The sequence below is a fragment of the Ochotona princeps genome, chromosome 20 (genome assembly GCF_030435755.1).
Source record: "Ochotona princeps isolate mOchPri1 chromosome 20, mOchPri1.hap1, whole genome shotgun sequence".
Classification (NCBI taxonomy): Eukaryota; Metazoa; Chordata; class Mammalia; order Lagomorpha; family Ochotonidae; genus Ochotona; species Ochotona princeps.
This window is the reverse complement of record NC_080851.1, coordinates 27808558-27833503: the sequence shown is the minus strand read 5'-3', so window position 1 is coordinate 27833503 and position 24946 is coordinate 27808558. Positions and strand designations below refer to the sequence as shown.

At 52.3% G+C, this 24946-nt stretch overlaps 1 protein-coding gene across 2 annotated transcripts in view; it reads left to right on the top strand.

The window, feature by feature from the left end:
• SNX10 (sorting nexin 10) overlaps nt 1-24946 on the top strand; it is a 53678-nt gene that overhangs the window by 9432 nt on the left and 19300 nt on the right. Inside the window, exons 1-2 of one of the 2 annotated variants that reach the window (XM_012926136.2) lie at nt 1350-1497; nt 18257-18303. In XM_012926136.2, coding sequence (XP_012781590.1) covers nt 18280-18303 — 24 coding nt within the window. In that variant the 5' untranslated portion in view covers nt 1350-1497; nt 18257-18279. Of the gene's footprint in view, nt 1-1349; nt 1498-18256; nt 18304-24946 lie in introns of those variants that run through there. The other variant, XM_012926135.2, reaches the window with a different exon arrangement.

Genomic DNA, 24946 nt, shown 5'->3' with positions numbered 1-24946 from the left:
TCAAGAAATCAATAAAAATAATATCCACACAGCCCCACCGCCATGCACACAAGAGAGCTTGCAAACCAGATTTATGTATTTATGGTTATAGATGCTAGGCTCATTTCCCTAATACAAGAAGAACCAGAAGTCAGGAAAAGAGCAAGAATTCTGGGGACATAGCCCAAAGATCATGAGCCAACAACCCCCAAGAAAGAAGTCTGTGACCTATAAACACATGAGCAGTGCTTGAGCACATGCGCAAGTGAGCCAGTACAGTTAGCACCCATGGAGACAGACCTCCTCACACCTGTCTCAGCAGGATGTTGCAGCCTGAGGCAGGGAGGCTGTGGGAGGGCAGCCTCCCACCAGTGTGGGCCAGTTCCCCACAGAGGGCGCCTGGCCAGGGTCTGTGAGGTTAACACATGGGTTCCTGCCACACCCAGAAATCCTGTGTGCAGAGTGTGTCCTGTGTTCTTCGCAGCTCTGCACAGAAACCACGTGTAGGAGCCCAGGAGAGCCCACCCATGGGGCTGCTGCAAGGAACCAAGGCTGCACCTGCTCCCAGAGGCGCAGCATCCACAGTGCAGAGTGGAGAGGGAGGGCTGTCCTATGGCCTCTGCATGGGGTCACTGTGGGCTGTCCTGGGATGTAGTGCTTGGCTCAGGTGCAGGTGGTGCTGGGGGCTGTGTGAATGTTTTCTGTGTGGGTTCTGCCTGAGTGGACAGCTGAGGGAGGCAGAAAGAGGCAGCAGGGCCTCTGTGGAGAGGCAGAGGAGGGGCTCTGAGCGATGGGAGTCTGGAGGGGGAAGTAGATCATCAGAGGATGGTGGCCTTGGTGGCTGGGCTGAAGAGGGTAGACCCCACGTGCTGGGAGCCTGAGTGGGGACCCGATGGCAGGGAGTGGAATAAGTATGCTCATCAGGTGTGGAGGAGCTTGACTTCTGAGACCTGACTCAGTTCTGCTCCCCCAGTGCCCACTGCCAAGCGGATAACACCTCAGCCCCCTGCTGTACTCCCTGCCTACTGCCCAAGGCAGGTGAATCACCCCCCAACAAATCACCAGGCCCAGCCCCCAGGGCAGCTGGAGCTGCCTCTCAGGCACTGCGGGGAAGGTCTGCCCTTTGAGATTTCTCATTGCTCTTACAACTTCATCTCGCAGGTAGCGGCGCCACCTGGATCCCACGAGCACGCGGTTGCTGCCCAGGGTGCCTGCCTTACTGCCCTTGGCAGCGCTGAGCGTGGATCTTGGTATCTTGGTCTCTGAGCAGGTTCTTTAGGGTTTGTGCTGGTGTACAAAGAGTTAAATGGCACAGGTGTGGGATGAGTTTGAAGCTTTAGGAAATGCTTACCCCAGTGCTCCTCCCCCACCCGCTAGTCTCCACCCCTTCCTTCCCGTTAAGGGCACCAGGCACTTGTGCCTGGAAAAAAAAAATGTGAAAAAGTTATGAAATGCTGCCGATGATCAGACAGAGGAGGTTCTTCACCCCGGAGCCACGAAGGACCTGAATTCTGGCAGGTAGTAGATGGGGTTGTCTTTGGCCAAGCATTGCTGCTTGCTGGTCGTGTTGGATGGACTCCGCGTGTCCCTGGCTGTGCTTCTAAAGTGTGATCTGTGTTCTTACAGGCTTTGTTGCTGTTTCTCGTTCTGTATTTTCCTGTGGTGTGGGGTCGCCAGCCTTAAAATAGACTGCTCAGGGACCCCCTGGGCTGTTCCTCTTGGCGCTGAGTGGTGAAGAAGGGCTGAGATTGGATGGCTTTGGAATCTATAAAGCTCCTTTACCCCTGGTTGCTTTCGCTTTCGGAACTGAGGTCAAGGAATGAGCCTGTTGAATGGCATGTGACTCTGCTTACCGTATTTAAAAAAAAAAAAAAAGATACTGGAGGCAGGGAAGGGAAGCAGGAACTCTTGGCAGAAGAAGGACTCAAGGAAGAAAACATACAAACGGAGATGGGTTTGAAAAACGATTCTAACAAAACGGAATACCGAGGAGCAGAGATGCAGCCGCAGACCCCTGGGCCTGTCCAAGGGAGTGTCTGTTTACAGGAGGCAAATCCAGGAACCGAAACCTGTTGCTGGAAAACCATTATCTGCCATCACATCCAAGATACTGAACTTTATATGCTGTTTAATAGGTCTGCATGAAAATACCCCCATTTGTCCCATCATGTCCTTATAACTTTTTTCCCCCATTGGGTTCTTAAACTGAAAGACAAGACAAATACAGTCTGTATTTATTTATTTATTGTATTTGTAATACAAATGCAATAACGAGTGAATTTGTTTTTCCCTTTGGAAGAACATCTTGAGAGGAGTTATTATTTTATAAAAATAGAGTTGAAGCTTCTGAATTTGAGGTTTGGGTATTGGGTTTAGAATATGCCATTGCGGGCCCTGGCGGCGTGTCCTAGCGGCTAAAGTCCTCACCTTGAAAGCCCCGGGATCCCATATGGGCGCCGGTTCTAACCTGGGCTGCTCCACTTCCCATCCAGCTCCCTGCTTGTGGCCTGGGAAAGCAGTCGAGGACGGCCCAAAGGTTTGGGACCCTGCACCCGCGTGGGAGACCTGGAAGAGGTTCCTGGTTCCCAGCTTCGAATCGGTGCGCACCAGCCCGTTGCGGCTCAGTTGGGGAGCGAATCATTGGATGGAAGATCTTCCCCTCTGTCTCTCCTCCTCTGTGTATCTGACTTTGTAATAAAATAAATAAAACTTAAAAAAAAAAAAAGAATATGCCATTGCAACCCACCTGCCTAACGTTATCCCTAAAACAAGAAGACAGTGGAAGACCAGTTTTCCATAGCACACGATAGTTTCACATTCTTAGTCTAGCTTAAGAAGCAAATTCTGGGCAGGTGTCGAGCAAGAGGCCAAGCTTCTGCTTAGAGTGCCTGGTTCTAGTCCCCGCTGCTCTACTGTCATTCCAATGTCTGATGAGCTTAGAGGCAGTAGGGGATGGATGGAAGCCAAGACGGAGGTCCTGGCTGCTGGCTCTTGGCTTTCTGCTGGCTCAGACCGGGCTCTTGAGGGGTAAGTGAAACGTTCAATGGAAAGTCTCTTTTCTCATTGTCTGTTGCTATACTTTCCTTTTTCACACTTGATCTTAGCCAGAAGGCCAAGAAGTGATATACTTTCCTTTTTAAAAGGGAAGAAGGGTGGCTCAGAATTCCATCATTTCAGATTATCTGAGAACAACCTGGCACTGTGGGGAATCCCAGGGTCAGGGCTGGGCACAGTGGGTCAAGGGTGTCATCTCCTTGTCCTTGCTCCCCAAGCGTTGGCCTGCAGGAAGGGGGCAGGGGCACAGAAAGTCCTTGATCTTGACCTCTGCATCGGCTGTGGCCCATAGTCACTGGGCTCATTTCTGAGGGGTGCACAGACACCACCCTGCAGGCCGCATGTTTCCCAGCAGGGAGACCCCAGTACACAGCCACCCTGGGGTCCCTGCTTTGCTGCAGGACCGCACCCACTCTTTCTCTCAGCCTCAGCCTCAGCCATAGACCTCGCTGGCCTCTGGGTTTCGGCCTGCATGAGACCAGCACTTTCCGCATTGCCTGTGAGAGTGATCACGTGGGGTTGGTCTCTCTGGTGGGATTATTTCATGTAACACAGGGCCCTCCTGTTCCTCCATGTTGTCACAAAGGACAAGATTTTTGTCTGTTTTTATGGCCCAGTAGTGTCCCACCGTGCATATGTGCTGCTTTGTCTTTATCCATTCCTTGAAGGAAGACATGTAGGTTGTGAGCAGTTGTTGGCTTCTGGGAGCAGGACTGCCGTCCACATGGGAGTGTGGCCATCTCTTCCTCGCCTTGGGCGGATGCCCAGGGATGGGACTGTTGGACTGGGTGGCAAGTCTATTTCTCTTTTTTGAGCAACTTCCTTGTTATCTTCCACAATAACTTTACTCACACTCCCAACCCACAGAGCAAGGGTTCCCTTTTCTGTACCCACTTCCTGGCCGGCACTTGTCACCTTTTGCCTTCAATAATGGTCAGTTTGAAGGAGGTAATGCTCATTATGGCTTTGACTGGCATTTCTGTGAGATAAGTGATGAGCATTTTCCTCCCGTACTCACTGGTCACTTGTATATGTCTCCCTTTAGAAAATGTCTATTTAGATATACTGCCCTTTTTGAAATTGGATTGTGTAGATTCTTTGAAAAATGCTGTTGCATTGTGTATGTGCTGCACCCCTGTTAGATTTGTTAATTCCCGTGGCAAAGGCCAGGCTTGCAAGTGTTTTACCCTGTTGTGTGAGTTGTCTCTTGACCCTGTTGCTCCCTTTGCCCGGCACTCGGTGAAATCCTATTGATCTATTTTTGGCTCTTCCTCCAGTGCTCTGGGGGTCTGATCTAAGACGCCCTGGCCTGTCCCAGCAGCCTGAAGCATCTCCCCCGTTGCCTGTGGTCACTCCAAGGTTTCAGGTGGTGTATTTAGATCTTTCTTCCCTTTTGATTTCTTTTTTTTAGCCCAGCATCAATCATCAACAGCAGGAAGTAGTACATAGCATGTTCATTTTGACCCAGCTTTCTTCTAGGAGCTTTTCATGTGTTCGTTTTTCTGTTGCCCACAGTGGCGATATGGAAATTAGTTTCTGTCTCAGAGACACGGATGCAGAAGTGAAAAGCAGGCAAGTGGTCGAGAGCCGCAGTGTCACTGAGCCAGACCAGGGGTGACATGAGGCCAGAAGGCCTCGGGTTGCCATCCTTGACTGTGAAGATGCTGCTGTGTGCCCCTTGTTGGGCTTTGGGCCCCAGGGAGACCTTGGGCTCAGTGTCTTCCCAGCCTTCAAGATGATCAGCTGTCATGGTGGCGCCCACGTGCTGAGGCCCGCCCACACACATTGTTCTGACTGCGCCCTAAGTTGCTGCGTGATTTCCTGAAACAGTTTTTCTCTGTTTGTTTAATCATTCATTCATTTCCTTTTTTAATCTTTTAAAATATATATATATATATATATATATATATATATATAATCAGAAAGGCAGATTTACAGAGAGAAGGAGAGATAAAGATCTTGATCTTGCATCTACTGATTCACTCCCCAAGTGGCTGCAGTGTTCGGAGCTGAGCTCCAATTTTTGAAGCTAGGAGCTAGGAGCTTCTTCTGGTTCTCCCACATAGATACAGGGTCCCTAGGCTTTGGGCCCTGCTCTACTGCTTTCCCAGGCCACAGGCAGGAAGCCTGGATGGGAAGTGAAGCAGCTGGGATGTGAACTGGCACCTGTATGGGATCCCGGCAGGTGCAAGGCGAGGATTTAGCCACTAGGCCATTGCGCCAGGCCTTTATTCATTGAATCTACAGGTATCTGGAAAACTCAGATTGGGCCCAGGAACCCCAAGTGGCCCCAGACCTGGAGGAGGTTTGCTCCCTTGAGCTTACTGTTTGATGATTCTTGCACCCACAGTTATCCACCCCACCTTTGTATTGGGGTAGCGTGGTCACTTCCAGCTTGCTTTGTTCTTCTGTTTTGATGAATTTAGCCAGTGGCCAGTCTTAGCCTGTTTTATTTCTTTAGTGTTTGTTTATTTTATTTTCATCTAATTGAAAGGCAGGGCCAAATAGAGAAACAGATTTTGCATCTCCTGATTCACTGTCCTAATGCCTGCATCAGGCAGGGCTGAGCCAGGTGGAAATCAGGAGACAGGTGGTCTGTTGGTATCTCCCATCTGGATGGCAGGGGCCCTTGTGCTTGAGCCGTTGTCTACTATTTCTTAGCGTGTGTTAGCAGGAAGCTGGACCCAAAGTGAAGGAGCTGGGGCTGGGACTGGTGCTTGGACATGGGACGGCAGGTGTCACCAGGGGTGTCAGCTGTCGGGCCATAGCATCCACCCTGGTCACAGTTTAGTTTTAACTGAGTCCTTGCTAAGTCCTGTAAGTGTATTATTAAGTCTGACTATACATCAGCCCTCTAAGTAAGTTCTCTTTTTCTTCCCGTGCAAGAGCTGAGGCTCATGTTAAGTGGCTTGTCACACGCCTTGAGTGCCTCAGTTGGGATCTGAACGGAGAGATGAATGGACCATTGACCCTCTGAGCTCTGAATGCTCTGCTATGCCTGACCAAGGATGATCAAATTCACGTCTGTGGAACCAGCAGCGGTGTCAGGAGGCTGTAGGGGCGGCTCAGGGTATGAGGCCCCATCCCCTGAGGCAGTAGTGGGGGTCGTGGAGTGGCGAGTTCCTGGACTTAACTTTGGGTATCACCGTGCAGACCTGAGGACCAAGCTTTCGTAAGTAACGAGAAAATTAAGCATGTCTGCGGCGCGGGAGGAGTTTCCGTTCAGAGCAATGGTCCTGCTTCTCCCTGCTTCTTGCCAGTTCTGGCTGTCAGTTCCAGCGGCAGCAGCTTTACCGTTTCCAAGTTAGCTGCTTTTCCCAGCCGTGAATCCTTTCAGGAACCCCCTGAGATGTGCTCGGAGGCCAGGGGAGGACGAACAGCACTTGGCCTGCTGCAGGCGGCTTGGCTGGAGGCCTGAGGGACAGCTCCTCGCCCTGCCTGCCTGCGGGACTAGGGTCCTTGCTGGGGTCTGCACCGCCATCCGCTGCTCGTTTCGTTTTCCTTCCACTGCAAAGTCTGCTTTGAAAAGTCAGTGTCACTTTTTGGTCAAAATGGAATAAAACTTGTACCTTCTGCTGCAGCAGAGGCCAGGGAAAGGTAGAAGGCCACTGAGCGGGGCCATTCCCTTCCTACTGACTGGCTTTTTCCTGATTCAGCCAGAGGACCGAAGAGGACCCCGGAACACTAAATAACAGCAAACAATAATAATTTTAAAAAACACTGAACACAGTAAATAACTGTGCACTTGTGTATGTTCTTGGCTGTTTCAAGTTGCAGGGAGAGACGGAACAAGAGGTCTTCTGTCTGCTGATTCGCTCCTCCAATGGCAGAGGTGGGCACCCAACCTCAGCACTGTGGTCCTCAGCATGCCTCGCTTTGGCCTGGGCCTTTGGGACTCTTGGCTATCTCTGTGCCAGCATACAAACCAGTGTGAATCTGAGTGCTGGCTGTCAGCTGCTTTGTCCTTCCCAGACGGAGGAAGGTCCTGTGTCTCGCTTCAGCTAACGTGTGGTCACAGAGAAGGCTGGTGTGTCATGTCCAGACTGGAGCAGAGCCAATCCTGGGTCTCCTTCTTGGTGCTGTGCTAGTCTTTGGGCCCCGAACTGGTGACAGCATCGCATGATGAGCTTGCCTGGGAAGCAACTCCCGCTGGCTCGGTCAGAGCCATTCAGTTGTGTGGCTGCTTCCTGGGGAGTCTGGTTGTGGTCAGTCCTCCTCTGCTCAGCGTGGCTGCCCACGGGCACTGCAGATCCTCCCAGGGATGGGTACAGCACTGACCACTGCCCAAGGTTATACTGGGGCAGGTGAGTCCTGCGGACCACTCCCTGTTGACTGCACTGCCCTCACTACCTCTATGTCTGCTGAGGACTGGCTAGACGAGGCATTGGCTTTTCTCAGTGGTACTTTGCTAAATGGTTATGTTATCAGACACTGACTTATCTTAGACCAGAGGTGGCCATTGTCTGATGTGTCACTCACATTGCTGTCCTTACACATCACTCTGTGCCGGCGGCCCTCCTTCCTGCCACGGCAGACATCACTAGCAGACCACAGAAACCCTGTGTCCTTGCTGCCCTCCTTTCTGCTGCAGCAGGCATCACTAGCAGATCCCTTAGACACCAGCCTTGTGGATTGAACGTGGATCTGATCTCACAGTGGCTCTCTTGCTGACTGTTGGTTCGTTGATTTCTGTGTTACTCACTGCCAACCTCTGATGCGTGCTGGGCAGTGGGGTGTGGCTGTGACTGATCCCAAGTCTGCCCTAGAAGTGGCGCCCCTGGCCTCCATGCTGCTGCCCATTGTGCTGGAGAGAGCCGGTGCGCTCCAGGCCCTGACGGACTAAGGCAGGTGTGAGGTGGCTGGGAAGGGCTCAGGGGCTGTCCTGTTCGTGAGAAGGGACACGCGAGCTTGCGCCTAATGATTACGGCTGCTTGCCTCCCCCAGGGCAAGACTGGGATTTCTCTTGCGGGTTCTGTACTGATCCTCTGAGCCCCGCCTCACATGCGTTTTCTTGAAATGATCTCAAAGCCCCTGAAGTTTTCAACCGCAGGGGGAGAGGATGAAGAGTACTGTGGCGTGCGGTGACAATGTTGGTGCTGTCATGAGAGCCAGGGATGACACGGAGGCTTGTGACAACACTTAGGCTGATGGTAAGGACAGCTAGGTATCTGCGAAAAAGACTGTGAGGTAATGTATGAAAATCGTGATAACACTGGTGTGTACAGTGGTGGGCGATGGGGAGGGGAAGTGAAACAATTTGTAGTCTAGATCATGGCGTTTTTAATACCCCTTCTAAGTGCTGGTGTTGGGAAGCAGAAGGAGCTATTAATAGTGACACGGTGACAGCAGGTGCGAGCCGGTGCTGTCCTATGCGGCCTCAGATCACACGGTGTGTGGCTGACATTTTGTTACTTCTCTGTTTTTCAAGCTTCCCGAATTACATTTCAGATTTAATTAAAATTAGTATTACATGTGGTAAGAATGACTTAAAAATACTTTCTGAGATCAGAAAATATGTGTATTTTGGGGAGCTCACTTAACTAATACTTAAAAAAAATACAAAGAAGGCAAAACAAAACAGTAACCCAAGCTGTTACTTATTTGAGAGAGTGAGAGAACTAGTTGTCATCTGCCGGTTCACTCATCCAGTGCTCACAAAGATCTGGGCAGGGCCAGTAGAAAACCAGGAGGCCGGGACCTAATCCAGATCTCTCACTTGGGTGGCAGGGAGAGCCATCTGCTTCAGCCGGCTACTTGATTCATCAGCTCTTGTCTCTTAGGGTGTGCAGGGAACTGGAGTTGGGTGCCAAGCTGGGGCTCACACGCAGGCACCTGTATATGTGGGTGTGGCAGTCAGTGTGCTAAGTACCAGGCCAGTGCCTTCTGCCTCTCCTGCTTCTCACTGTGGTGAAGGCCCCAGGTAGCCACTTAGCTGTGGCAGTCAGTTGCCCAGCCAGAATGCATCCTTGGACATGGCAGGTCCCAACAGCCTAGGACCTGCGGCAGGCCTTGCTTGCCACCCCCAGCCCTGCGACGCCTCATGTGTCACCCGATGAGGTGTCTCCTCTGTCAGGCTGGACACCCCCTCATTCTCCCTGTCTCTACACGGCACATGTGGTGTCCTCTGTTTAATCTTTCTATTCATCAATACCCGGCTCTGCTTCTGATTCTGGCGTCTTGGTCACGTGCGCCTTGGGAAGCACAAGATTATGGCTCGAGTGACTGGGCCCCTGCCTTCCTCCCACGTGGGACATGTGGATTGAATTCCTAGCTCCTGGTTTCAGCTTGGCTTACCCTTGCTGTTGTGGGCTTTGGGAAGCGAACCAGCAGATATGTTTTAATGCTTTTTTGTCTCTCTTTCTGCCTCTTGAATTAAAAAACAATATATTTTTTTGAAATCACTGGCTGACCACCTAAATATGTCTGGGCTCTGGGAATCCACCATTACTGCCAGGAGAGTCCAGAAGAGACTTGATAGGAGCTTGTACATGGCTGGTGACCTTGGAGGCTAAGAACAGAAAGTGGACTGTGGGGGCATTTAAGGAGAGGACTGTAAGGGGTTTGGAAAAGAGAGAGTAAGGAGTCTGTATTCCTAGAATTCTTGTTGGAGCCCCTGTGTGAGTGCTGGCTTCGTGAGCTTCTGCAAGCAGCACAGGGTACAGAAGAGTGGCCTTGGCATGCAGGTGCAGGGCAAAGGTACAGCCTGATTTGCGCTCTGCAGGTTTGAAGCACAGGCAGGTCATCCGGATGGAGATGTCCACCAGGAGGTGGCCGGTATGGCCGCAGTTCTGGACTTGTGTGTACGCAATGCGGGAGTGGCAGCTACAGGAAAACAGTGTGGGTTGGAGGGGAAGACCCTGGCGGGGACCGGTGGGTTACTGTCCAGCTGACTAAAGCAGGAAGTGACCGTGGCTCTGTCTTCTGGGGATCCCTGCGTGATGTCGCCCGGCTGTGACACCGCTCACATCCCCACCAAGGATACGCTTAGAGGCCAGCCTTCTTGCCTCTTGTGCTGAGGGTGCCAAACTGCTTCAGGCACCCACCTGTTTGCCCTTCACCCCTTCTCCCAGATCGCTTCCTGAGGACCTGCTGTGGACCCTTCCTCCTGAAAACCGCCTGTGCCCATTCTCCTGTCCTCTAGTGGATAGGCACAGGTTCAGCGGCATGCTAGTACCCCTGCCTCCCCTCCGTCTGAGCCGCCAGCACCCCCAGCCTGCACTGTTGGGCATCTCCCTGACTCCCTCCAGCCGGTTTCCCAGAACCTGCTACAGCTAACCTCAGCCTTGTCCACGTCCTGGTGGAATGGTTCCTACAAGCAGGCCCCGCCTCCCTCCCTGAACGCCCCGCCCACCACTCCGTCTGCATCCGACTCCAGATTCTGGTCAGCTGTGATGCCTTGGGGCTTTGGCACGGGTTGCACTTTGCCCTGACTGCCTTGTACTGGCTTTGTCTTGCCCCGTCCCCACCCTGTGCCGCCCTCCCTGTCCACCCAGGTCATTTCCACAAAGCTCCAGCGTCAGTCGCCTCCCCAGCAGTTTGTTTTGTTCTTGAGTCTGTTTATCGTGTCTCTGATGTCTACAGCAGTGCCTGGGACTTAATCCCTTACCAGATATCTCTGGGCTCAGTTAGTCAGGGCTGCCCCGCTGCTGTGGTGACAGGGTCGGGGCAGGAGAAAGGGATGAAGAGGGGAGGCGGAGGCTGGAGTTGTTAGTGACCTGCGATAATGATGGACTTAGGTCTTGGGAAAGGCAGGGGCCCCGTCATGAAGATGGGAGCACTTGGCACATCTCTTTTTTCTTTCCATTTATTTTATTTATTTCAAGAGATACCTCACACAGAGTTCTGCCACCCATTGGTTCACTCCCCAAAAGGCTGCAAGAACCACGACTGGACCAGCACAAAGCTGGGAGCTGGGAACTCAGTCCAGGTGTCCCATCACAGGTGGCAGGGCCCCAGGTCCTGGAGCCAGCACCTGCTGCATGTTGGCAGGAAACTGGAATTGGGAGCAGATCCAGGCAGGCCAGTAGGGGAGGCGGGTGTCCCAAGCAACGTCATAGCCCAGCCTGGAGCTGTTATCTGGCACTAAGAGCACGTGGGTGAATATCTGGGTGGACTCAGGCAGGCAGAGAGGTGGGTTGAAGTGGGAGGGCTGAGTATCAGCTGGCTGAGGGGTGGGGTGCTGCTGGTGGGAGGGGGGCCATGAGCTCAGCAGTAGACCCCCGGGGTGGTGAGCAGAGGGTTAGACTGTAGGTGTGCCCAGGTGTGACACCTCGAGCCAAGGCAAGGCCAGCAGATGCTGTCTGGATCCTCCCCGGACAAAGACCCCCGCTGGGAGGAGCTAAGATAAAAAGTGGGGCTGAGCAGGTAGCAGAGTGGGGGAAAACCTGGGGATGAGGATCAGGAATGGCAGAGCCACAGGCCCTGGCAGAAAGCGAGGACACCGGCTGCCCTCCTGCGCTCCAGACCCTCCTTGGTGGGTGGTGTGTGGAGGGGTCTCTGGGACCTGGGAGTGAGCGTGTCAGATGTTGGGCAGCTGATGCTTGGGAGAGCGCAGGGACCATCCCCACCCCCAGGCTCCTCCTGAAGTCCAGCAGAACATCTCAGCCTGCCTGCTCACCCCAGGGCCAGAAGGTTGGCCCTAAACATTCCTCTGCACTGATGGAATGATCCACAGCAGGGAGGAAACGGCCCCCACCTCCAGCCAAATTCCTCAGCTGCTCCCGTCAGTTACACTCCCTGAGCCCCTGGCCAGGCCCCGCTCCGTGGGACATTCCTGTCTGTTGTGCTGGCCCTGGCCTGGGTCAGTGGCCGCCGTCCATAGGTGAGCTTCCCTACCCCACCTCTCTCAGTGCAGTCCCCTTGTGTCGTCTTGGGACACTTCCTTGAGGGAATTTCCCTGCTGCTGTTTGTGGGGGGCGTCCCCCAGCAACCGGTGGACAGCAGGGTACCAAGGGTTTCAAGGCGAGGGAAAGGAGAAGCCACTCCCAGCTAAGAGGAAGCTGCTGACAGCTGAGGCTGTGCAAAGCCAAAACCAGGAGCCAGAAGCTTCTTCTGGGTCTCCCATGTGAGTGCAGAGGCCCAAGCACTTGGGTCATCCTGTACTGCTTTCCCAGGTGCGTCAGCAGAGAGCTGGTTCAGAAGGGGAACAGATGGGTCTCCAGGCGGCATCCCTGTAGGATACTGGGGCCACAGGTGGTGGCTTCACCTGCCAGCCCCAGTGCTGAGCTAGTTTTGAAACTTAAATTCAGAAGCTGCTGACTTCTTGCTTTGAGGCCTTCAGGGTATCGGGCCACGGGGCAGACTTGAATTCAGAGCTCAGGCTGGTGCCCGTGTCCATCCCCGCCCCTGTGGGTGGCACTGTGTGTCAGTCCTGTGTGTGAATCAGGTGGGTGGGCTGCCGCTGCCCCCCTGGGAGTCAGTTCTCTGCCGGGGCTGTAGTGCCTGCTGTTGAGACTTAACCCCTGCTCCTAACACCGCCAGGAGAAGACGGAGGCGAATGTTGTTTTGGTAAAGCTTGCACCCCTTGCCCCACAGTGTGGCTGGCCTTGAAGCTGTTTGCATCTTCTTCCCGGGACACGTGCATTTTCTCTTGGCTTCTGTGTTGGATGGAAATGGCAGGCAGGCTGTGTGTTCTGTGAAATTACGTATGTTTATAGCAGGACAATGACTGTAAATCCGCTGCAAACCCACTTTTCATTTTTGTTAGGGTGTCTTGCCAGCTTTGATGGAAATTCAAATCTAGTTCCATGGCTAACAAGCTTATTGAGTTAATCAGTGTTTGAACAAGGAAGGCAGGTGTCTTGTGCATTTTCTTTCTCTCTCTCTATTTTTAAAGATTTATTTTTATTGGAAAGGCAGATTTACAGAGAGAAGGAGAGACAGAGAGAAAGATCATCTTTCCGCTGATTCACTTCCCAGGTGGCCATAATAGCCGGAGCTGAGCTGATCCGAAGCCAGAAACCAGGAGCCACTCCCATGCGGGTGCAGGGTCCCAAGGCTTTTGGCCGTCCTCTACTGCTTTCCCAGGCCATAAGCAGAAAGCTGGATTCGAAGTGGAGCCGTCGGGATTAGAATCGGCTCCCATATGAGATCCCAGTGTGTGCAAGACGAGGACTTTAGCCACTAGCTATTGCGCTGGGCCCAATCTTGTGCATTTTCTGTTGTTATGACAATGTCTGAAGGTAGAGAAGCTATAAAGACAGGATCGATGGTGTTGGTGCATGCAATTGGAGGCCACCCGTGTCAGGAGTGTGTGGGGTTGAGGTGACTGCTGCCTTGCTTTCGGGATTGAACACGAATGGGCCTATCAGCTTTACGATGGCCCTCACTCCTGGCAGCTGATTCCATCCTGCAAAGCAAGGGCTGACACACAGAGAGAGGCAGAAACTCGCCTGCAAGGGTTGTGCCCCACCGCACAGCCATTTGTTCATCACTCTTCACCGTTTCCAAACCTACGTCTTCCCTTCTTACTCCTTCACACACAAGACTGGTGTGTCAGAGGTCAGAGGAGAGACCGACTCTTGGCCCCTAGACCAAGTGTAGCACTTGCAAATGCTTTTTCCTGCTGGTTACAGAAGCAGCTTTACTAACATGTGAGATTGAAAGCACAGATACAAAAGCAGGGATGAGGGGGGAGGGATCCTATCTGCTGGTTCACTCTCCCCATGCCCAGCATGACCAGGACTGGTGAGACCAAGCCCCCATAATGTAAAAGCAGAACTCAGCCTCCTGTCTGTTTCTTTTAGTGAAACAAATTCCTTTTATCAAAAGGAATGTGCTGACTGAATGGTGTGCTCCAGCTGGTTTCTAATTGCTACACTCTAGGAGTCGTTTGCTTCTCCCATAGATAAGAACCTCAATGGCCAGTATTGTCCTGGAGTGATTTGACTGGGAGTGTGCCAGGTCTGAGCAGAATGCAACTGTTGCATTTACCATAACCCCCAGGCTAACTGGTGTCCACCTTCCTGTTATAAATTTCATAACGAGCATGGCATCACTGACCAATCAAAGGAAGGTCACAAACTCTTACCTCTCAGCCTAGATTCCAATATCTAAGAACCTTCACCCCTAACTCCTTGGGGAGCCTTGGAATTAAGCAATATCTGCCTGGCTCCTGACTTACACTTTGCAATGAAGACCTGCTTTCCCCCACTACCCCTACGTCAGTGATCAGGTGAGTGAACCCAGGTTGGAGGTTCTATAGCAGTGCCTCCAACCAGTTTGGGGGTGTTTTTCAGCAATACTGGGAACTCAATCTGTCTTCCATGTGAGTGGCAGGAGGCAAGTTACTTGAGCTGTTATTGTTGCCTCCCAAGGCTTGCATCAGTAGGAAGTTGGAGTCAGGAATTGGAGCTGGGCAGGGAATCCCGAAACCCTGGTGTGGGACGTGGGCGCTGTCGTCACTGGACACCAGCTTCTGAAGGCTCAGGGCCCGACTGCTGTACTGCAGGGGTCTGCAGACCACTGCTGCTGTTCTTGTAGGGAAGGGCTTCCTGGAGCTCAGCCATATTCCTTGGACCCATCGTCCTTGGGGAGTGCATCCTCACTCTGCACAGTGCCCACCTGGCTGGTGCTGCAGAGCCCCCATAGCCCACCAGCCTCCCGCAGGTCACATCAGAGTCTTCGCAGGCAAAGCCTGGTGACCCCCTGTTCTGTAGTCTTTTCTCTTTGCTTCCCAGGCAGTTTGCATGCTGTAGATGACATGTTCCACAGTGAAGTCTCTGGGTCTTGGCAAATCCACGCATCCCTCCAGAGGCAATGGTGGAGTCATGCAGAGCAGGCCAGGTCCCTTGGGTGGGGTTCCAGAGAGGACGACAGCCCGTGCACCCACCGCCCCAGGGTGTTTCACACTAACCGGACCGGTGGGCTTTGGGAACTGTTGCAGGTGTTTGATACAGCAGTAACTTCATCTTTGTTGCAGCCAGAGTCAGCAGGAGGGACGAAGCATAGGTGCCAGGTGTGCTGTGGCTCTCTGAGGAGAAGAGGGGATTGGACTACAGATGTGGCCCAGCCAAGGCTGCCTCAAGGCGGATTCCACACTGTTGGCATAAAAGCCTTTCCATGAGGGAAACATTTTCTGTTATTATGGCAGACAGATAGTCTGGTGTGGATTTGGAAATACAAATCATGTAAAATTTCATAACCCACTCAGGGGGCAGGCATGATTTTTCTCAGGGGGTAGATTTCAGGTGAACAACATTGATTTTCTGATTGGGCCATTCTACAGATCACCCCACTCATGGCGATTTGATGTAAGATTCTCCAGCCTAATGATGGCGTGGAAGTGAAATATGTTCACGAGAAACCATACTGCGTGCTCTGGTTTTCTCTCAGTCCAGCAGCCTGTGATTCAATATACTGAGACATGATCCTCTTTTGCAGTGCTGGGGGTTCTGGCCAGTCAGGTGAGCCAGAGGATAAGCAGCAGGTACTTGCCTCCCACCAGGGTCCTGGATTATCAAGTTTGGATACTTGATGGGTCAGGTGCACACCGGGCATTTCCAGTTGGTGGTAGGTCACCATGGAACATCAAGGCGCACTGTATCCTCCTTCTCCAGGCCAGCAGATGCCCTGGCAAGATCTACTGCTGGACGGCGCCCTCCCTACAGCCCTGGGAAGGTAGTGTCTTGCCAGAGTAGAGCCTGTAGCTTATTTTATAGGAAAGAAAAGTATTTCATCATTTATATTGGTCACCGTTTCCTGTGACAGCATCATGGGACTTCATTTATTTTAAATAATGATTACTTAATAAAAAGTGTAAAGTTATTCTGTATTTACTGGAAAAATGAATGCAATATAGAAGCGTATTGAGTTAAAAAAAAAATGAAAGTATTCAAGGCTAGTACCATCCCTTGTGGTTGCCAATTTGAGTCCCTGCTGCTCTACTTCCAATCCAGCTTCCTGATACTGTGGCTGGGAAAGCAGCCTGAGTGCTAAGGCCCCTGCACCCACATGAGGGATGCAAACTAACCTCCTGGCTCCTGGCTTCAGCCAGACCCAGCCCCAGTCACTGCAGCCATTTGGGGAGTAAACCAGTGGATGGAAGATCTCTCTTTCTAACTCTGCCTTTCAAATAAGTAAATAAATACATATTTTTTAAAAATGTGAAAGTATTTCTTCCCTCTCCCACCAAGTCCACTGTCCCTTAGTTTTGTCCTCTTCCTGTTGCTATGACCATGTCTGAGTCTGGATGATGGGTAAAGGCTTGGGGTTGTGGAGTGGGTCAGATCCGAGAGTGTGATGCTGGCGTCCACGTGGGTCTGGTGTGGGCCTCACCCACCTCACCCTAGGGTAGAGAGCAGATTGGCAAGTGGGTGGTGCCAATGATCCCGGATGGGAGAGGCTAGAGGCCAGTGAACTCAGGCCCACAAGGACTCCCAAACAAGTGCCACCTCCCAATATGGCTGCAGTGTCCATCCAATTCAACATGGATCTGGGGTCGTGGGGAGGGCACAAACCATAGCTCCCAGGGTGGGGCCTGTGGTGTTTTGAAATGGTTTAAAATCTCCTTAATTCAACTTGGTCTGCAGCATCTGCTGGAAGCTGGTTAGCAGCCCCTGGTAGAACTGAGGAAAAGTGCAAGCCCTTTTGGGGGAAATTAAAACCCTTTGTGTCAGACAGGGCTAGGATGCACATTGGTTTGAGTTGAAAAGCTGTAGCCTTCTGTCTCCTTGAGAGGTCTGACTGTTTGGCCCATGTGACCTGTTTCCTTGCTTGGAGAGTAAGAAGTGGGGGCAAGCAGTTGTGGCGTTTACATAGGAGCACAGGTGTACTCTGTTGGAGGAAGTGATGCAATACAGGTGTAGGGAGGTGGAGCAAGCATGCACACAGTTGGGAAGCACGTGACAACTGCAGGGGGGTGGGGAGAGGGGCAGTGAGGGAGGCTTGCAAAGGGTGCGGGTGCAGGCAGGGAATGCCCCAGGCTTGTGTAGGGAGAAGACCCACCTCCTGTCATTTACTGGGTGGGAATCCCTAGGCGCTGCTCCTCCAGTGAGCCCCTGCCCCACTGCCTAGGCCAGTCTGCATGGTTTGCCTCCTCTTGCTTTCCTGTCTTCTTTCACTGTCTTCTAGGCTTGTGTGCTGTCACAACCCCACCCAAGTGCTCGATTTGGCAGTTAACGTCTTCATGCTGTTTTCCAGCAGTCATCTTGCCACACTTATAACCTGGAGCCATTAAACAACTCCCTAGCCTGTCTCCCTGCTACACCGCTTTCTGACAGCTGGCTCTTGCCTGTGTGGAGCCCCAAGTCAGGTCCCCTACGGCTTCCAGGTTCTTCCGTGTTGTGTGTGGTCTCCCGTCCTTTCCTTGCGCACCTTTCCCTCACCCCCTTCAAGTGTGAAGTCATGGTCAAAACTGAGCACCGCTGTGTGCCTTGCTTCTAGTTCATCAGGTGTGGCATGTGGTCACGATGTGCAATGAATGACAGGCAACTAGTGAGTCTGCTTGAGCTGGAAATATTTACCAGGTACCCTTCCCCCTGCCCCCGAATAGTTCTGTCCTGTCAGTTAAACTTTCCCATTTTCCAGGTTGCATCTGCTTCATCTGGGACCCGGGGAGGGAGGCCACAAAACCTGTATCATTCGGCTCCATCCGCAGGTGGCTTCATGCCTGTCGAGGCTCTACCCCTGCCTCATCCAAGGGGCTAGCGTCGGGGGAAGAGCTGTCTCTCACCACGGACCCCTGCGGGAGTGCTGCACAGCCCCAAGTCATAAATGGACTTTTAATCCCAAAAGGCAAACGGCCTGGAGTCAAGTGCATTGTACTCTCCAGAGCTCACAGCCAAGGGCCTGGCTTTCAGCTCGCTTGGGGTCATACTAACTCTTGTCTGAATTCTCCCAGAATTTCATGGCCTGGTCCTCACAAGGCTGGGTTTCCAGTAAACCCGCCAGTGCCTTGCCCAGGGGTGGCTTTCTCTGGACATGTTTGCTACTCCTTTTTGTCTCGTCCCTGTCCATCAGGGTCCTTTTCCTCTCACCCCACATCTCCAGCCTCCTCTGGTTCCCTAGGACTTCACGCTCAGCCTGCTCACCTGGCCTTGTAGTTTGAAGACCTGTCATCACTCCACCACCCTGGACTTGGCAGTGGCTAGGGGTTTCCCTGTCTCGGGACTGGGGGTTGGACAGACCCTTTGAGAGGAGACCTGGGAGGGAGGCTATACGTGTTCATTCCAGTGTTAAGAATCCAAGTCACATTGTGTTGGTATCTTTTTTGTCTCCCTCACAGGTCAACTGTGTCCTGTGCCAAAGATGTTTCCAGAACAGCAGAAAGAGGTATGTCATCCCAATTGGAGACCCAATATCCCTGTGTGTAACTCAGTGCTGCATTCCTTCACCCATGGCCACCGAGAGGAGAGCCTTCCCGTACCCCCTGCCCACCCACTGCATGTCAGTGACCCTCATGGCTTGAGCCTTCCCAGGCACTGCCTGCCACCTATACCCGCTGTGCTTTGTCTCATCCCTGAATGTCACCACCTTTGGGTAGCCATGTAGGGGAGCTGTCAGCCGCAGGGTTCTTTTGTTGATGCTTGCTGCCTCTGGAGGTCTCTGAGTTTGATGTCACAGAAACCCAGGCAAGTCCCTCCCCCTCTCATGGTAGCCTGGCCTCCTGGGTCTCCTGGCCCAGTTTCCAAAGCTTCTGATTGGAAGGAGCATTAGGACAGCCACCTCACCAGCCTGTTGCTAAGTGTCCCTTCAGCCCCCCCAACCCCCATACTACAATGCGTATCATCACTCGGGGAGCCCCATGAAACAGAACGGCAGCCCACGGGTGTCCAGTGCACATGTGCAGACATACATGTATGTGAGTCATATGTACACACACAAGGTACACACGAGCACCCGCACACACTGATGAATCATGTTTACACACATGAACATAGGTGCACACAAACATGAGTTACATGTACACACATGAACATAAATACACACAAGCCTTGCACACATACACGAGTTGCGTACACACACGAGTCATGTACATGAGGCATGCATGAATGAGTGTGCACATATGAGAGTCATGTGCCCATGTGTGTGCACACAGGTATACATGAGCATGCACATATATGTCACATGATCATTTGGCTCACAGCTCACCTCACCAAGTTTAAAGCACTAAACCTGTTTCAGAGACTTTTCAGAAACTCAGTTGCTGCACCTCACCTCCTTTCAGCCTTTCCTGTTGGTTCAGGGTTTGTTCAGGAGCCCAGACCATTCTCGCCTTTATTTCCGGGTTGGCCTCTCCGATTTTCAAAGGGTGTTTCCCTATCCGTATCGATATCATCTGCCATCTATATGTCCATATCTGTATGTCTATGTCTGCATGTCTTTCTCTATATATAGACCTATTTACTTTTTCGAGTTGGGTTATCCCATGGTCAGGATGCAAGCTTATCCCCTAACGCCCCCTCTCCCCCTGAGCTGTGATGGGATCCCGAGACTGAAGAGGGAAGAAGGACTCTCCCCGTGAGGAGCAAAGGGCTCATCGCGGCATCCTGTGCGTGGGATTTCAAGCTGGACTGACAGGTGGCCTGGAATTGTAGCAAGCCTTTGCCGCACAGTACTGGAAGAGGCCAGGTGCTGGGTGTTTGCAAGTCAGTGGGAGCTGGACAGGAACCTGTGCTGCAGGGTTTCTCCTCCACCCTTGGGGCTGATCCCTCAGACATCTCACTCCCTTGGATCTAATCAGCCTGGCATGTGATAGCCACTTCAGTGGTATGGCTGGGCGCAGGTGCTGGGCACAGTGGCTAAGCAGCAGCTTGGAGTGGCTAAGCAGCAGACTTCCCACCATGGATTGCCTGCCTTGGAGTCCTACCTCTGTCTCCAGTTGTAGTTTCTGGGCAGTGAGCACCCTGGGAGGTAGCAGCTGACAAGGGCACAAGGATTTTTTGGATCCCTGGCACCCATATGGGCAAACCTGGACTAAGCTCTGGACTCCTGACTTTAACCTGGAACCTGGCTGCAGCTGTTGTAAACCAGAAAAGTTAGCAAGGTCAGTGTCTTTCTGAGAGAGAAAAAGGACAAAAAAAAGGGGCGAGACTTCCGAAGGGCATCATGTGATTGGCTGTCTTGTGGATGGACATGCACAGCAAGATGCATAAGATGCCTTCCCTGCTTGTATGCAGCTCATGCATAACCCACACTCAAAGGTTTAGAGCCCAGGACCCCAGAAGGTACTCTGGGGTCCAACTGGGGACCCTACACCCAGCATCCCTTGTTCCCATCCTGTGCTAAACGGAGCTAGGACCGAGCTGCTTGCCCCAGGGACACCTGTTCCGTGATGTTAGCTGAGCTGCAGGGGGAAGGCACCCACACTACCTCCTTCCCTCCTAACAACTTTCAAGGTTAACTGCTCACAAGGAGACAAGTTTATCGCAGGGAAGGGATATGACACAGCACCAGCCGATGGGAGACATGGACAGGGAGGGTGCCAAACGTGGAGCTTCTGCCAGCCCTCTCCCAGGCTGTCATGGAAGGGGGATCCACCCGGCCTCGCTATGTGACAGTGGTCCTGAGGATTGTCAACCAGGGAGGGGCAGGCTGCACAGCCTTGGTGGTCAGACTTCCTTGGAGTCCATTACGTCCTGTCTGTGGGACTCGGCTCCGATCTCTGCTTTTTCCTATAGCCCGAGTTAAGACGGTCCACGCTCAGTACCCCAGAGCGGTTAGTGCCGGAACCTGCTTTGGATGTGGCAATCCCTGGGCGCTCAAGACCCTTTGTGAAATTGTGTACTGTTTGCCAACAGCCTGTGTACTGTAGTCATCCCTTGATTACTGAGAGTACCTAGTGCAATATCCATGCCACTCCATCAGTCAGGGAATGACTTGCTAAGTACAGGTGCAATTTGAAAGATTTTTTTTCTAATCTTTGTTTATTTGAGCAGCAGAAGCCAACCCAGGTCTCCTCTGTGAGTGGCAGGAACAGTTACTTGAGCTGTCATTGCCGCCTCCTAAGGCCTGTGTCAGACAGAAGCTGGGCCTAGGAGGCAGAGCAGGGGATTGTATGCGGGTACTCTGATGTGTGGGATGCGGTGGGAGTGGCTAGGTCAAATGTGTCCGAATATTGTCCCCACACAGCCGGGTGTACTGTTAGGCTGTGTTTCCTGAGAGAGAGTGGCCCAGTATTCATGCCTTAGTCCCAGGCAAGCTGTAGTACTCCCTGCAGGCGGGACCCTGTGGAGGGGACACTTGTCCTAGCAGTACCATCCCAGAGGCACCTGCAGACTCCCCGTAAGAGAAACTGAGCCTTTTTCCTAAATATCAATGAGAACCTTGTCATAGTTGTTGCTGTTGTGGGTGTCATCATTTGGTTTTTATTATAAGCTCAGTTCAGAGCAAACGCATGAAGAAAAGGGCACTGGCTTTGAGGAAGTCCTTGTTCAGCAGTAATTATAACAGATTAGCATTTAGGGATTGTATCTGTGAGCTCATTCCATGGGAAAGGAAAACAATACGTTCTGCACGTGGGAAGACGGGCAACGTCCAAAACCGTGCTGTGAGCCTGTGGCAGCGAGAGGCAGACAGGGCACAGCAGGGTCCGGGTGGGTGGCACTGGGTTTGTGTCCGTCCACCACCGCATCTCTGTCCTACCCGTAGCCAGGGTGACCGTCTGGCTGTTAGTCCACCGCCCTCAGCCTGTGGTTCCGACTTCTCCCAGGTCCAGAGCTGCCTCTGGCTGCATGCTCGTCTCCTGCTCCCCGTCTTCACTCCCCTGCCCCGCGTCCCAGTGTCCCCTTTGTCCCCTGGCTCCTGCCACCATATGTGTGCACCCTGGCACCCCTGGAACAGTGTGCCTCCCACTGCCTGGAACCTTCTCTTCCCGTGCTGCCCCGCCCCCAGTCCCCACTACTGGCTTTCACCTCTCCACCTCCTTCAGGCCTCACTTAGAAAAGTCGAGAAGGGACTTGTGTGAAGGACGTCTTCCACCCTTCGCCTTCCCAGCACTGGTCAGTCCTAGGGAAGAGCAGGTGAACCGTTCAGTATGTTTGTGGTTAGTGGTTGCTCACTAAGAAGTGATTCAGGCCCAGCTCGTGGTGGGTGTGAGGGTCAGGTACAATGTCACTAACTGTGTCCGTGGCTGCCACTGCTGTGTTGGCGTTGAGTTCACTCCTATCAGCATCCTTGTTCAAAAATCAGGCAGCCTGGAGTGACAGCTTGGTTCTGTCTAACTGGCAATGCCAAGCCTAGAGTTTTGTACATTTTTTTTAAGGATGTGGTGGCTAAAGAACCAAATGCAGTCTCTCTTGTTCAAACAGCTTTATTACTGTAATAAATCTAGAGCGAGGAGAAGAGGGAGCCAGCATCTCCCTTGTTAGTTAAACATGTTCCATTTGCACATTGGCTTGAATTCCCAGGAGAGCAGTATCGGGCATGATGGATCTTCCCCATAAAAAGGCCCTGGCATTGAGCCATTGTAAAATTAAAATGAATTCAGGTTCAGTCATGCATGCAACTTTAATTTACAATTAAAATATTATGGTTACATATTTTAATAAGAATAATTAGATGGACTCAACGGACTCAACACTGCTGTTTAATGAGACAGAACCCAGAACCCAAATGGAAAGGCAGGTGGCTGTGACGGGGCTGTGCTTCAGATGGCGTCTTGTGCGGAGTCAGGCCTTTGGGTCCTTTCTGTATCTAATGTGCAGAACGGGCAGCTGGCTTTTTCTGCACGGCTAAGGACCCTCCCTCTGGCCACTCGGGACTTGTCCTCTGTGCTGGGGAGGGACAGGCGGGCTCTTGGGTTTACACCTGCCAGCAGGCCCCGAGGTCACCAAGGGTGAGGTGACGCTGTGTCAGCAGAAGAACACCCCACCAGAGACAAGCTGATGAGGAATATCTGCTTTGTTATGCATAAGTTACAAAGTTTTTTTTTTAAAGATTTATTTTATTTTTATTGGAAAGTCAGATATACAGATAGAAGGAGAGACAGAGATCTTCTGTCCAATGATTCATTCCCCAAGCGGCCACAATGGCTGGAGCTGAGCCAATCGGAAGCTAGGAACCAGAAGCCTCTTCTGGGGCTCCCATGGGGTGCAGGGTCCCAAGGCTTTGGGCCGTCCTCTACTGCTTTCCCAGGCCACAAGCAGGGAGCTGTATGGGAAGTGGAGCAGCCCAGGTTAGAACCAGTGCCCATATGGGATTCCGGCGTGAGCAAGGCGAGAACTTCAGCTGCTAGGCTACCATGCCAGGCCCATAAGTTACAAGTTTTAAAGGCTAAGGAAGGGGAGTTCAGGAGGGCATCTTCTGGCAGGACCCCCACCCACCTAAGATGCTGTAATTGGCTATAAAGCACATCTGTTTCCCTTGACCTTCTAGTCATGCCGGAGGTCATGCTTCATGTGTAGGCCTGGAAGCTGTGCCTCGGGTCATAGGCAGGCACTCTAAGCCATGCCCATCAGGTAGCAGGCAGGGGCCCAGGGGTGATTGCCCACAGCGGGTTTCTCCTGCTGGTGGCAGTCTGACCTGTTAGGCCACCACACCCTCTGGAAAGGCACTGTGCTGGTTCTTTGGCCTCAGGTCCCAATGGTGTAGCCAGAAGGTTCCTTCTTTGTGGTGTGATGGTTGGGTACCTTGGGGCCCCAATGGCTTCATTCTCCCCTTAGAGATTTGCACCTTACAGGAGTGGGGAGTGTGAGATGATTGGGTCTGCAGGCCAGACTAGAAATTCAGCCCTGAATACAGACTTGGAAGTCTCTGTTGTCCATCTACCCAGATAGCCGTTGAGTGAATAATGGTTTCCCATGCATGCAGGGGACATGCTGCATACTGGGGGTATTAACCCAGTTTATGTTACTATGACAAAGTACCCGAAGCAGGGAACTTTTATTAATAATGGGGTTGTGTAACTCACAGTTTCTAAAGTTCAAGGGCGTGCAGTGACCTGGACTCTGCTCTGGTGGAAGTGCATATGGGTAAATTGCAGGACAGCCAGCGAGAGGCTGGGCTCGGATGGCACTGCCCAACTGGCCTAAACCTCCCATATGACCCCATCTTAAGGTTTGTCTACAGTCCCTGCCAAGCTGCAGACTCTGTTCCCAGGATCAACCTCTTGGGTGCGTGCATGCGCGCACACACACACACATGCACACAAACATGCTTAATGCACACACGCACGTGCAGACCCTGGCATGCTGTGTGTAACAGCAGTTCCGGATCCCCAGCACCTTAGTGGCAGTAAATTCATCAGCTCCAGTGGAACAGGCCCAGGTGGACCCCCAGGAGCTCTGGGCTTGCACTCTGAGTGGAGAAGGAGAGATGGAGGGCTCTGCTTGCCTTGGGGAGATAGGGCTTAGCCCCCTACATGGCCACGCTGGCCAGTGCTGACACCGTGGACTTGTTCTAAGAAAGTGTGGTTTCCAGACTGGGAAACTGATTGGCAAGTGGCTGGGTTGGAAGAAAAGCAGCCAAGCCAAGCCCTGAGGAGCTCCCAGGGCTCCAACATGCTCTCCTGTGTCCGTGCCAAAGGAGGACCTTCTTTCTCTTTTTTCCTTTTATATTTTATTTTATTTTCTAAAAATTGTTGTTTATCTATTTCCGTTTTATTTGAAAAGCAAAGACACACACACAGAGATTGATTTTTCATTCCTGGTTCACGTTCCGAATTCCCACAACAGCCAGGAGCCCAAAACTCCTTTGAGGTCCCCTGTGTGGGTGCCAGGGACCCACATACTTGGCCCTGGTCTCCCAGGCTGCATGTTAACAGGAAGCTGGATCATAAGCCCGGCTTGAGCCGGGCACATAGAGGGATGTGGGCCTGCCATGTGGCAGCTCAGCCACTGCGCCAAATGCCTGCCCTTCCTTGTGGGTTTGAGAGGACTGTTCACTGCCCAGCACGGGAAAACCCAAAGGAAGGGGCCTAAGGGTGGGCTCCCTCCTCCCGGTCTCTTTTCCTGTGTGTTTTTCATTCCATTTTAAG